The sequence below is a fragment of the Carettochelys insculpta genome, chromosome 12, assembly GCF_033958435.1.
Source record: "Carettochelys insculpta isolate YL-2023 chromosome 12, ASM3395843v1, whole genome shotgun sequence".
In the NCBI taxonomy this organism is placed as follows: domain Eukaryota; kingdom Metazoa; phylum Chordata; order Testudines; family Carettochelyidae; genus Carettochelys; species Carettochelys insculpta.
Genome location: NC_134148.1, coordinates 39,815,954 through 39,828,449, shown reverse-complemented (window position 1 = coordinate 39,828,449; position 12,496 = coordinate 39,815,954). Strand labels below are relative to the sequence as shown.

The 12,496-nt window shown below is 48.1% G+C and overlaps 1 protein-coding gene across 4 annotated transcripts in view; it reads left to right on the top strand.

Moving 5' to 3' along the window:
- The window catches only part of IGDCC4 (immunoglobulin superfamily DCC subclass member 4), a 198,021-nt gene that overhangs the window by 129,074 nt on the left and 56,451 nt on the right, over positions 1-12,496 (top strand). For 3 of the 4 annotated variants that reach the window (XM_075006686.1, XM_075006689.1, XM_075006687.1), the window contains 2 exons: positions 6,541-6,678; positions 12,220-12,375. The exons of the other annotated variant lie outside the window; for it this stretch is intronic. In XM_075006686.1, coding sequence (XP_074862787.1) covers positions 6,541-6,678; positions 12,220-12,375 — 294 coding nt within the window. The remainder of the gene's footprint in view (positions 1-6,540; positions 6,679-12,219; positions 12,376-12,496) is intronic. 4 annotated transcript variants of the gene reach the window in all.

Genomic DNA, 12,496 nt, shown 5'->3' with positions numbered 1-12,496 from the left:
CCCCTATAGCGCCATCCAAAGTAGACAAGCCAGCCTGCTACTTTAGGTATCCCTTGAATATTAGTGTCATGTTATTGTACCTTTGTCTGTTTGCAAAGGACTTGGCCTGAATCAATAGCTTATGTGCCTGAATGCAGCAAAATCCTGTTCAGATCCCAGCTTATTACAAGCAGGAAACTGGATCACTTTTGCGCCTTTTTCCATCCGTCACTCCTTCTCAAGTAATAGTTCCATTCTGTGAAGTGATCACGCATGCTGAGACCTGGAGGAAATCCCCACTTTCTTTCTGAAGTTTGTTGTGACTCTGCGTGGGTATTTGGGAAGCGTTTGGAAGTTAAACCTTAAAAACGTCCCATATAAATGTTGCCCAGGGTAAAAGCCCACAGCATGTTCCTTTGTATCTCTGCTTCCATCTAGTGGACAGACATTGGCTGCTGGTCTTTTTCTGTACGGGGTCCCAGCTCAGGGATTTCCCCCAGTCCTCTCAAGGCATGTTTTGTAGAATTCTGGAAAATGGCCTTCCTTCAAACTAACCGGGACTTCACCAAAATTTAGATCCAGATCAAAACTTCGGGGGGTTGCACCCATCTCTACTGAAAACCTGCATTTAATTTGCAATATGGCGAGTGGAGTGGGCTTCCTGGCATGTGGTTCACTTTGTAAACTCGGTGTCTTGTTGGTCTGGGTCAGGGTTTCCCAAACTTTATATAGTTGGGACCCTTTTTTTAAGCACCTTTTTTGTGTCCCAAAAATATAAACGCATATTAAAAAAATTAAAAATGAATAAATGTTCACTGTTTATTATTTATTCACAATAGCAATCGTACATAGCGATAATTTGTATATTTTCTAAGGACCAGTACTGGGTCGCAGATCACACTTTGGGAAGCCCTGGCCTAGATGGCAGGAGACTGATGAAGCTTCCTGTGTTTCTAGATCTCAGTCCTCGCATTTCAGGAAAATCTTCCAAGCTAGAGTTTGAAACTGACGTGTCATTGAATTGATTTCCAAATCCCAAACTTCCTTGTTGATTTAATACTGCTACTTTGCACTAACATAATTAATTTAATTTCTAGAACCCTTGTTTACTTGTGCATAAGAATCTAGGTTTCCTTGATAGCTTTGGAGCTTGTGTCAACAAACACTAAGGAAGATATTAAGTGGGCACTTAGATAAGCACCCACTTACAAACCAGAGGGCCATGTTGGTTTGCAAACGGCAAATACATGTTTATTCTGCTAATATGGTATGTACTTTAAGATTTTTCCAAACTGACAGGTCACTAATAAAACCTGCACCTGATACTTCTCTAACAAGATTACAGCAAAGACATTCTTTGCAGCCATGGTGAATTTGACTGGAGAGTCTAATTAGCCCAAAGCTGCGTAGCCAACTGCTGAAAATGATTGTTGTGGACAGCATAAAAAAATTATGGCTGGCCAGGCTTGTTCACGAGCACATTCTTACATGGTGTAAAGGTGGCTCAAAAGGACAGATGTGAACAATAGTCAGTGCTTGTGTTCACACATCACAGCAGCAATGTTACTATGCTAGTTTAACCTAAACAAGGCAGCAGCCATGTAGCACTTAAAAGACTAACAAAATCATTTATTAGGTGATGAGCTTTCGCGGAACAGACCCACTTCTTCAGATCACAGCCATACCAGAACAGACTCAATATATAAAGCACAGAGGTCCAAAAACTGTCTGCAACAGCGTCTTCCGAGTTCTCCAGTTTAGGATCACACGTTGCAGCAGCTTCACTGTCACCCGGTGGTTTAGTAGTTTTTCCAGGTCTATTTTTGACAGTCAAGCAGCATAGCAGGAGGCAGTTTATTTCTTATGTTTAAGTGGCTGCCCCACTGTGACTTACTGGCAGGGAGCCAGTGGGAGGCTGCTACCGCTGACCTGCTGTACCCCACTCCTCCTGGGGAGCCCAGTAGGGGGGTGAGCTGCACCTCCCCCCAAGTAGCAGCTGTGCTGATGCTGAAGAAGAGTTCAAAGCTGGAGGCAGAGAAGAGCAGCTCCCGCCAGCCAGCACAGGCCGGAGGGAGACCCCTCGCAACCAGGGGAATTCCCCTCTGCCCCTGCCTAGGGAATGGAGACTCCCTGGAGCTGCCCTGGAGACCAGGGCTTGGCCCCGGGGAGGAGCTCGTCCGCTCCTTTGCAAAGCTTGGCTTTGTTTCTATTGTTTTTACTGATGTCTAAATATTTTTAAGAATAGGACCATTAGTAGCTCCTTTCTATGGGCAGTCTGTCAATTTACTGATGGTTGGCAATGCTGGACCACAGGGAGTGGAGGGTTAGAAGCACTTGATACAGTCAGATCCCAGAAAGCTCAGCTCAGCCGTGTGAGGCAACCTAGCCTCACTGGTATCTGCCCCCAGGACGCTGGAGCAATCCCAGTGGGAATACCTGAATGCTGCCTGCCTAGATTACGTGTTTTGCTCCACTGCCTGCACCTGAATTGATGCTCCACTTTTCATGGCCTGGGTCACGGCTTGCTCCAAGAATTAGAAAGCCAGTTCTGGCGTGAGGCTGTCAGCAGAGCGGTGACTGTCTGTGCCACTGTCAGGGAACTGGGAACATTCACAAACTGACTGAAATTTTGCCGGGGAACGTTCTGCCTTCAGAGGAGCCAGCAGGTTGTTTCTGCCCCTTCCTGGAGAGACAAAGTGGGAGAGGTAAGATCTTTTTTCGGACCAAGCTTTCTTGGGCAGTAGTCACTTTCTCTGATGGGTCTTGGTCCAATAAAAGATATTCCATCACCCACCTTTTCTCTCTAGTATCCTGGGACTATCACAGCTACAGCAACATTGTACGTTTACCCCTTAGTCACTCTGTAGACAATCCCACAGCTAATCCCTAGAAACACATGCATTGCCAGAACAGATAGAACCCCTAGCCCAGCAAATTCATTGTTCCACCGCTGATCCCAAGTTGTGTTTCGTACCTCGAAGGACAAGAACCCTCTTCTTACTAGTAGAGTTGTGCAACTCTGCAGTGTTGTGCCTGCAGGAGAACCTGAGGGCACACTGGGTGCATGTGTCTCTATGCCAGGGGCCAGAAACGCCCCCCCGCATGAGCGCCAAGTGTGGCAGGTGAGGCAGGAGTTCAGCCCCACTGCTCCTCCCCTAAGCAGCCAGGAGCTTGCTCAAAGCCAGGCCGCCAATGGGTTAACAAAAGACCAGCTAATGCTGCCAACCACCACCTAAACAGTTAAGTTCTGCATCTTCAGGTGTGTGTTAATGAAGCTGTTGTAAGTAGGATAATTAGGGACTGCTTTTAAAAGTATCACCGTCACTTGGACCATATGTGGAGGCCAAGAGGTCGTGTTTTGGCACTCCAGCTCAGAAAGGTTGCTGACCCCTGCTCTGTGCAAGTCCTTCCTCTCCCCCACCTGATCAGTTTATCTTAAAACCTAGGTTCAGTTTCCCCTATTTTAGCGGGTGCAGACTCAGAGCTCCTGCTGCATGTGGCTTTGTTTGCTGGTTTGTTGCTGGCTTGTTCCCAAAGTGGTATCACCTTGGGATCAAAACCACTATCTTACAGTGTTGAGAGACTTGGGGGTTAGTTTCTGACTCTGCTGGAGTCCATAGAGAAACTTATTTGACCCACTGAGGTCACAGTTTCACCCATGAACAACAAGAAGTCCTGTGGCACCTTATAGACTAGCAGATATTTTGGAGCATGAGATGGTCTTTGCCCACGAAAGCTTATGCTCCAAAATATCTGTTAGTCTATAAAGTGCCACAAGACTTCTTGTTGTTCTCGAAGATACAGACTAACACGGTGACCCCTCTGATAATTTCAGCCAGGGTTCACCAGATAAATCCCCCACCTCCTTTGTCTTAAAAGTGGGTGTTTGGCCCCTTTTCCCCATCAGCCGTGGATGGGCCTGGCTCCTAGAAGGATGTATTTTCATTGCCAGTGGGAAGCTGCTGTATCAGGATTAAGAACGAGGAGTTCTTCCTTTATTCCTCCTCTGTGGTATATTAGCTCTCTTATTTCTCTTCTCCTTCTACTTTCTCCTCTGATGGAGGTAGAATAGAGGGAATACTTACCCCTCTTTCTGAAGTGCTTTGAGATCTACGGATTGAACGTTGCTGTATCTACGAGCCAAGAACTGATACTGATGTGTGCGTTTTGCAATTCGCCAGCCAACACTGGAATGTTCCCACCGTATGGGCACCAAAGGGCCGCGCCTCCCAGCAAAAAAGACATGCGGCTTTCTGTTAACTTCAGCAAGCAGGAGCTGAAAGAGTGGCAGCATCCTTGGAAGCACACAGTGTTCTTTGTCAGGAATGAGAGCACCTGGAGCAACCTTAAGGGAGACAGTAATTACTTGTATTATGCAGCCCTGCTGCAGAAGGTAGTGAACCTCTCATTAGCTGCAGAGAGAATAGGATTCGTGGTGTCAAAGCTGCTGTCAAAAAAATTCTGTTCTATTTTCAGCAAAGACACGTCCTCTCTCCCTAGCCTTCTCCTTATAATCTGGGCCAAGAGAGTCAGAAGGCCCACGTCAAACACAAAAAGGCCATTCCTGAGTGTCTGCAAGTTGTGCAATATTTATACACGCTGGGTGTAGATAGTTGTTCAATACGTGTACACACTGGATATAGATATGTTTTCCTATCTTAATGCATAAACCCGTTGGAGTATCCAGGTATACATCTGTTCGCTCTCTGTGTTGTGTGTAATAGATACAGATACACATACACACACAAACTTGTTCTGTGTACACAAAGATGAAGGTGTAGTGTGCAGAGAACTGATCTCTCACTGATTAACTTTAATATCTAATCGCTGATTATCAGAATGTCTATGGGCATATTTTCGTATAAAATACCAGAGCCATTTTTCTGTGTAGAGATGTGACTTAGCTGTTAATGGGTCAAAAAAATGCATGTAAAAGCACACAAAGGATTTCTGATGTTTTCCTCAGTAGCTTGCAGAGAATCCCTGGAAAAGCCTACCCTGACCTCAGCTCTGCGCAAAACTTTGCCAGCTTAGATATTGTGGAATTGGGCCCCTTGTTTTTTCGCACACAGCATTCGCAGCTGTGCTAAAACCCCCTTGAAAAACTGGCCCTTTTGTGCTGGTGAAAGAAAGGCTGTCCGTTAGAGGGAGTTTGAGATTTTACAGTTTTAAATAATTAAATTAAACGTTTGTTCTGAAGACAAAAATAATGGCAATGCAGGTTGGTTACCCGGTTTAAAGCAATGAGAAGTTTAGTTGTTTTAAGATGTGGATTCCAGACCAAGCTTTGCATTGGAATGCCTGTAAGCGTGGGTAGGTTCAGATCCGGGGTTCTGGTTTGGCTCATTAGGGGCTCTGCTCTCTTTGGTGGAGCTGTGTGACTGGGGCCGGGGGCTGGGGCAGAAGCCCACTTTCACTTGCATGAGTCTGCGTGCAGGACTGAGGCAGAATGTTCTAAACCGGGGAGGGCAAATTACTGCTTCCGGATCCAGCCCACGGCCCAGAGGGAGCCTCTGCCAGGCTCTCTGCCCCACCCTGCATGCTGCCCAGAGTGTTCTCCCAGCGCTGGGAGCCCGGGGTGGGGGAAGAGGCTTCATGCTCTGCCCCTGGCCCCCCAGCAAAGTCTCTCAGTTCCCACTGGCTGGTGTCCAGCCAATGGGAGCTGCCTATTTGCAGGACTGGCAGCATGTGAAGTACCTCTCCCCTCCTACTGCTGGGCTTGCAGAGTTCACAGTAGTACATGGCTTTCTCTTTCCCCCTCCCTGCCCCAGCAAGCAGCCGCTCTGCGCAGCAGGTGAGGGTGTGGAAGCTCCAGCTCCTGCCCCAGGTCACAACCTCCTTCTACACTCCTCTTCCAGGTCAGAATACTCTCCAGCACCCGTACCCCCTCCCAGACCTGCATCCCAATCCCCTCCCCCAGGTCACAATCCTCTCCTTCACCCTTACTCCCTCCCAGACCCCACACGGCCTTCTGCATCCCAGTCCCCGATCCTGAGCTCCTTCTGCACCCAGACTCCACCCCAGACCCTGCACCCCAGTCCCCTACCCTGAGCTCCCATCATCCGCACCCCCTTTATTAATGTCTTGGAAGAGTGCAGCCCTTGACCACTTACCAAATCCATGGAGTGTCCTTCCCCCTCCCCCAGTCCACATAAAAAATTATTGCCCATCCCTGTTCTAAACTGTCTCATAGCTCCACAACATCTGGCACTGGGCTTGTGGTTCAGGCCTGGACGTGAATGGAAACATTGACCTGCAACGGAAACTCATTCCTCTGAAGTCTTGCGTGTCCCTTCCGAACCCAGCCATGTGGCATTCCTACCTGAGAATCAGAAAGCGAAAGTAACCCGAAACAAAGATGAAATGGTGTAGACTGGTTGAGTGAACTGTAAAAAGGGGAGACGAAGGGTGTAGACAAGGACGAAGAGCAGTCTGTGTTCTGTGATGTTGTTCTTGAAGTGGAGGTAAAGAATTGTTGGGCGTTGATATACATGGAAGACGGCCCACGTTCCTTTAAAGAGATTCTTTTCTCTCTTTCCTTTTCTCTCCTGTGTGCATTAGGTTCCCAACCAGCAGTGACGCGGGATGTCACTATCGTGGCTGCTCCAGAGAACACAACCGTGGTAGTTGGGGAGAGTGCAGTGATGGAGTGCATGGCTTCAGCCGATCCCACGCCATATGTCTCTTGGATACGCCAGGGTAAATGAAGAGAATTATTCTTCTCCTGTTGAGAGGAGTCTATGGACACTTCATTTTTAAGATCTATTGAAAGAGAAAGTGCTGGTAGAGCGAGAGGGTGCTTTTTAAATTGCTAATGTACATACGGGTAGTGTATATGAGGATCTGGAGTGTCCTTTCTGCGCTGGGATTGCTAATTGACTCTAAAACGTTACAAAGCATGCAACTTATTTTATAGCTGTTTGATCTGTAAAACACATGAAAATCTGGTTCCTGGAGGCCTTTTCATCTAAATTAGTCATGGCAGTATTGTTTGAGCCCAAGCACTGAGGGTCACCGTATAGGAGTCAGGTTTATGACGCTTCTTTTGTCGGGTTCAGAAAGGTTGGCGGGAATTCTAACACATCCGCTGTTGCTTTGCAAAATTGACTTTTGCTATCTTGTGGGATTATAAAACATGCTAACAATCCTTTGTCATTTAAGGGGCCTTGTTTTCAAAAGTAAACCCTCTTGTGATCAAGAGGGCATTTCAAAATAAATGAAGGTCTGAGACAGAGTAAAGCGATTGTTAAGTGTCTCTAAATGGGCCAGGCTGACTTTCATGTGTCAAGGGCTGATCAGCCTAAATCAGAAGTAAAGCTGGTGTCACTGAGGTCCTGTCACGTGTTTAACGTGAGCTGTTAAACATTGAAACTTGCTGTGTGGCGTCTCAGCCTAGGAATCGCTTCTCAAAAACATACTGAAATAGTTTTCAAAAATCTATGGTATGACATAACACTCTTTCCCCTCCTTAATACCCATTGAATCAAATCAGTCTTTTGTTGTAACTTGCCAGTTTCAGTGGCTCTTTTTTAGTGGCAGTGTTTTGGGGCATGCCACTATTACCTCCCCAGAAAAAGAAAAAGCTTGTATGACTCTGTGGGGTCAGGGAGGGAACTGAGGAGGATTAATCATTTAGGCAGGGCTGGAAGCTTGCATTTCTTCCTGTGTATTTAAGATATAATTAGCAATGTCCAGCTTTCCCAGGCTATATAATTTATTCATTGCTACACCAAAAGTGGTTAGTGCCCAGAGTATTTGTAATCAGAGTCAATTAGCACAGTTAGAGTTTGTGTATTTTTTTTTTTTATTAAATGAGCGGCGCATTCTCTTTCCTGCATTGAGTTTTAAACAATTGCTCTGTGCCCTCGGTTCTTCTGTCAGGATGTCCTTGACTTAGCATGGATGAGCTCATTAGGCCTCATCAGTCTTCGTGCAGTTGTTAAAATAGATTTTGCTTCCAAAATTGCACTAAAAAGAAGCCCGAGAGGCTTAGTGGATGAGTTAACAGTGAGGGTTTCCCCTGCAGGTTACCAGTTCAGATTCCGCCATGGTGGGTATGGACAGTCAGTCGGTGCCAGCCGGGGTCAGATTTTCAAGTCACTGGTATGCACCAAATGTGCATGCAGTTGTATTTCTGAATTCACAGAATCACAGAGCTGGAAGGGACCTCAGGAGGTCATCTAGTCCAGCCCCCTGCTTCAAGCAGGATCAATCCCCACTAAGTCATCCCAGCCAGGACCTTGTCCAGCCGGGAATTAAAAACCTCAAGGGATGGAGAATCCACCACCTCTCTAGGCAATGCATTCCAGTGCTTCACCACCTGCCTGGTGAAGTAGTTTTTCCTAATATCTAACCTACACCTCTCCATCTTCAACTTCAGACCATTACTCCTTGTTCTGCCATCTGACACTACTGAGAACAGCTTCTCACCCTCCTCTTTAGAGCTCCCCTTCAGGAAGTTGAAGGCTGCTATTAAATCACCTCTAAGTGTTCTCTTCTGTAAACTAAACAAGCTCAAATCCCTCAGCCTATCCTCATAGGTCTTGTGCTCCAGACTCTTAATCATTTTTGTTGCCCTTCGCTGAACCTGCTCCAGCAAATCCACATCCTTTTTTATACTGGGGGGTCCAAAACTGGACACACTATTCCAGATGTGGCCTCACCAGTGCCGAATAAAGAGGAATAACTACTTCTTTAGATCTGCTCAAAATGCTCCTCCTAATGCGCCCTAGTATGCCATTAGCCTTCTTGGCTACAAGGGCACACTGTTTACTCATATCCAGCCTTTCATCCACCATAACCCCTAGGTCCCTTTCCACCGTACTGCTGCTGAGCCAGTCGGTCCCCATCCTGTAACAATGCTAGGGATTCTTCCTCCCCAGGTGCAGGACTCTACACTTCTCCTTATTGAACCGCATCAGATTTCTTTTGGCCCAGTCCTCCAATTTATCCAGGTCCCTCTGGATTCTCTGTCTACCCTCCAGTGAATCCACCTCTCCCCCTAGTTTTGAGTACCTGGGCCATTAACTGTGGTCCCAGCTGGGGAGCAGGGGAGGAAATGGAAGGGTGTGCAGACTGCTCATAGCTGCGTTCCACATGGACTGTGCTAGGTAAATAGCCCAGGCTCAGCGAGCGCTGCTCAGAGGAGGAGGCGTCTGTGCACCCACGAGGCAGAAAGCTTGCTGTGCCCATGTATTGCTTTGATGGAACGCAGCCAGCTGCGGGTTGTGGAGCCAACGGGCACTTAAAGCTCTAGGGCAGTGTGTCCAGAGGGCCAGGGGGAAAGGCAGAGCTCCCAGCTGGCGTGCCACTGCTTGCTGAGGAGGGACAGAAGTGGCAGGGATGTTAGCGGCAGTCCCAGGGTTGGAAGCGAGGGAGAGGAGGAGAACAACAGGCTTCCTTGTAGGAGCTGGAAACAGGTGAGTTACTTGCAAAACCTGAACCACAGTTCTGAGAGAGTCAATCATACACGAGTGCAGTAATGGTGCCCCGGCCTTGTGCAGCACCACCCGACACCTGGCAGGCTAGAGTCATGTCCCCCCCGCAAGCAAATTCACCCACAAACTCACTCAGGCCTGAAGTTCCTGGACACGGAGCAGGCTGGGGATTCCCCAAAGGAGGGGACCCTTGGCTGCCTCCATGCCACCGGCTCCCTCTGAGGCTTGTTGGGAGCCAGGAGGAAGCAGGGTATGGTCAGGGAGGCCCGCGTGGGATTCCACTGATGGACAGAGGAGCCAAGGGTTGCTTAAGATTGCATTTTGACTCCTGACCAGCCCTGAATCAGGGCCCCTCCCAACCCCCTGTTTGTTCCCTGCTCTCAGTTCTGTGGAACTGCCTGGCCCCTGGAGTCTGCTCTGCTGCTGGAGCTTTGGCACAGCGGCGTTCCAATTCGGGGTGTTCGGACAGGGAACGGAAGCTGGACTTGAGCCCTTTTCTCTCTCACATCTGCTAAGGCCTTAAGAAGGCCTCCAGCATAACCAGGCCAAACCCAGCTCCCTGGGCCTTGGGGGGCAGCTGAGATAACTCATCACTGCCCATGATCGGGCCCCAAAACCCTGTGTTGCTTTTGCCAGCAGCACACTCTCTTGGCTGAAATTTTGCATGCCAGGAGAATAGTAGCATCCCTGCTTCTCCCCTGTTCTCCAAGCAATGGGGCAGCACGTGTGGGGTCCCACCCGCAGCAAGGAGCGGAGCAGAAGTCTTCTGACGTAGCTGATCTGACAAATCTCTGTCAGTCCCAAGTAAAAGGCTCCTGTGGCAAATTCACCCTTTGGTGTTTGTGACAGGGTTAGGTTTCAAAACCCAGCCAGTCAATTCATGTGTAATCAAACTGGCTAATAGGTTACAGGTCAGTAACCGGAGCAGGTACATTAAACTTTATGAGCGGCTTTGGCAAATTCATTGCATCCTCCGTGAGTTCGGTACAGCTTCCGGGAGCCGGCCAGAGAAAAGCTCTTCAGGTAACTCAGTGCTCTGGCTCCTTGTCAGACCAAATGTGTCCATGGGGGGTTTGTAGACAGATGCACGCTGGAGCCCACCCCGCCAGGGTGTCTGATGGGCATGTAATAAAGCAGTCCTCATCTTCATGGAGGCCGGCCTTAGAGATGGTCTGAATTCAGAAGCCCTGGAGCAGACGAGATATTTGGACCCAAGTCAGAGCTCCTTCGTGCTAATGGACTAACCCCAAATCCTGTGGCACTTTAGAGATTAACAGATATATTGGGGCATAAGCTTTCGTGGGTAAAGACCCGCTTCGGCAGATGAAGTGCGTCTTTGCCCACAAAAGCTTATGCCCCAATAGATCTGTTAATCTCTAAGGTGACTCAGGATTGGGGCTAATCCATTAGCATCTGACAAAGTAGGTCTTTGCCTGCGAAAGCTTATTCTCCAATATATCTGTTGGTCTACAAGGTGCTACAGGACTTCTCCTCGTTTTTGCAGATACAGCCTAACACGGCCGCCCCCTCTGATACTTAACCCCAAATCCGAACTTGGGATCCGTTAGGATCAGGATAATAAAGAGTCTGGGTCCATCCTAGGAGAAACACGAGGGTGAAAATGACAAGAACAGGCTGTCTCTTCTTCACAGCCGCTGCCCCTTGGCAGCACAGTGTAGGTTCTTCTTGGGGAGAGCTGGTGTGTGCATTAATTGGGCACCACAGGCGGCTCTGCACCCTGGCAGTGCCACCCATTGTTCAGCTGGAGGCAGCATTGGACTTTCCTTGTAGTGGATCGCCTGCTCTGCCCTCTAGTTAAGATTGCCCTAAAAGGATTGCAGGGCACCTCTGCGCCAGCACCTTACCGATGAGTTGGGGCTTAGCACAGAACAGTTAAGGTTATTTTGGGGTTGGTGGGGGTATTTTTATATTCCCCTAGTTTTCAGAGGTTTGCGTTAACCACTCTCCATATCCTGGAAAGACATCACACTGAGTTGGGCCAACCACGCCATGTTTATGAAGTTTGAGTCATTTAATTTTTTTATCAGAGGCTTTTAAAAATGCTTGGATGCAGCACTTTCTCCTGGTTGGTTTTGAGGTAGGAAGTGAATTCAATTAATTGAAAGATGGAGAGGCAGAAATGGCTTCCCTGTTCCCCTCTCTTCTCTGTGGTTATCCAGCTGACCTGCCCATATTTTAATAGCAGTTTAAAACTGCCTCTCATTGTCGGGGGTCAGCTATTTCATTTATTTACTTAAAGGTATTTCCAGGGCGCTCATTGCCCATAGCATCCAAGCACCTCACAAACAATGAAGACTCTTGATAGCCCTTCAGAGATGCAGGGAAGTTATACTTTCCATGGCCAGAGAAGAGAATCGCGGTACAGGGTGACTTGACCAAGGCTGCACATGCAGGAAGTCAGTGGCGGTGTTTGGAAGGAAAGGCATTTTATTATTAGTTATATTAGTACGTCGAGGCCTCAGTCAGATTAGAGCTGTGTTGTGCTCAGTGCTGTATGGACAGGTAGTGAGAGACTATCCTTATCTCAAAGAGTTTCCTGCCTAAATATACAAGACAGGCAAAAAATGGGCAAGAAAAAAATGTGCTTTTATCCCTGTTTTGCAAATGGAAACTAAGGTTGAGAGACACCAAGTGACTCTCTCGATGCTGCATATAAAGCCAGAGGCTGAGTTAGGAATTGAAGCTTTTGTGATGGTTAATAGTTAAAATCTGGAACCCCTGGGGTGTCCCTGGGCTCCCCGCTGTTGGTGTTCCATCCATGGTGTGTGTTTGTGCTCCACAGACGGGAAGCCTGTTTCCACCGACGTGATTGTGTTAGGCCGGACAAACCTCCTCATTCCTCAGGCGCAGCCCCATCACTCTGGCGTGTACGTCTGTCGGGCCAACAAACCCCAGACCAGGCAGTTTGTCACGGCAGCAGCAGAGCTCAGTGTCCTTGGTGAGTTGACAGAATAAACATTTTGGAAGTAAACAGGCCTCTGGACAATTGGTTTTCCCCTTGAATAACATCCAGAGGCTCCCCCCGAAGTGATGCTCACAGCTCCCTCGCTCTGCCTAAG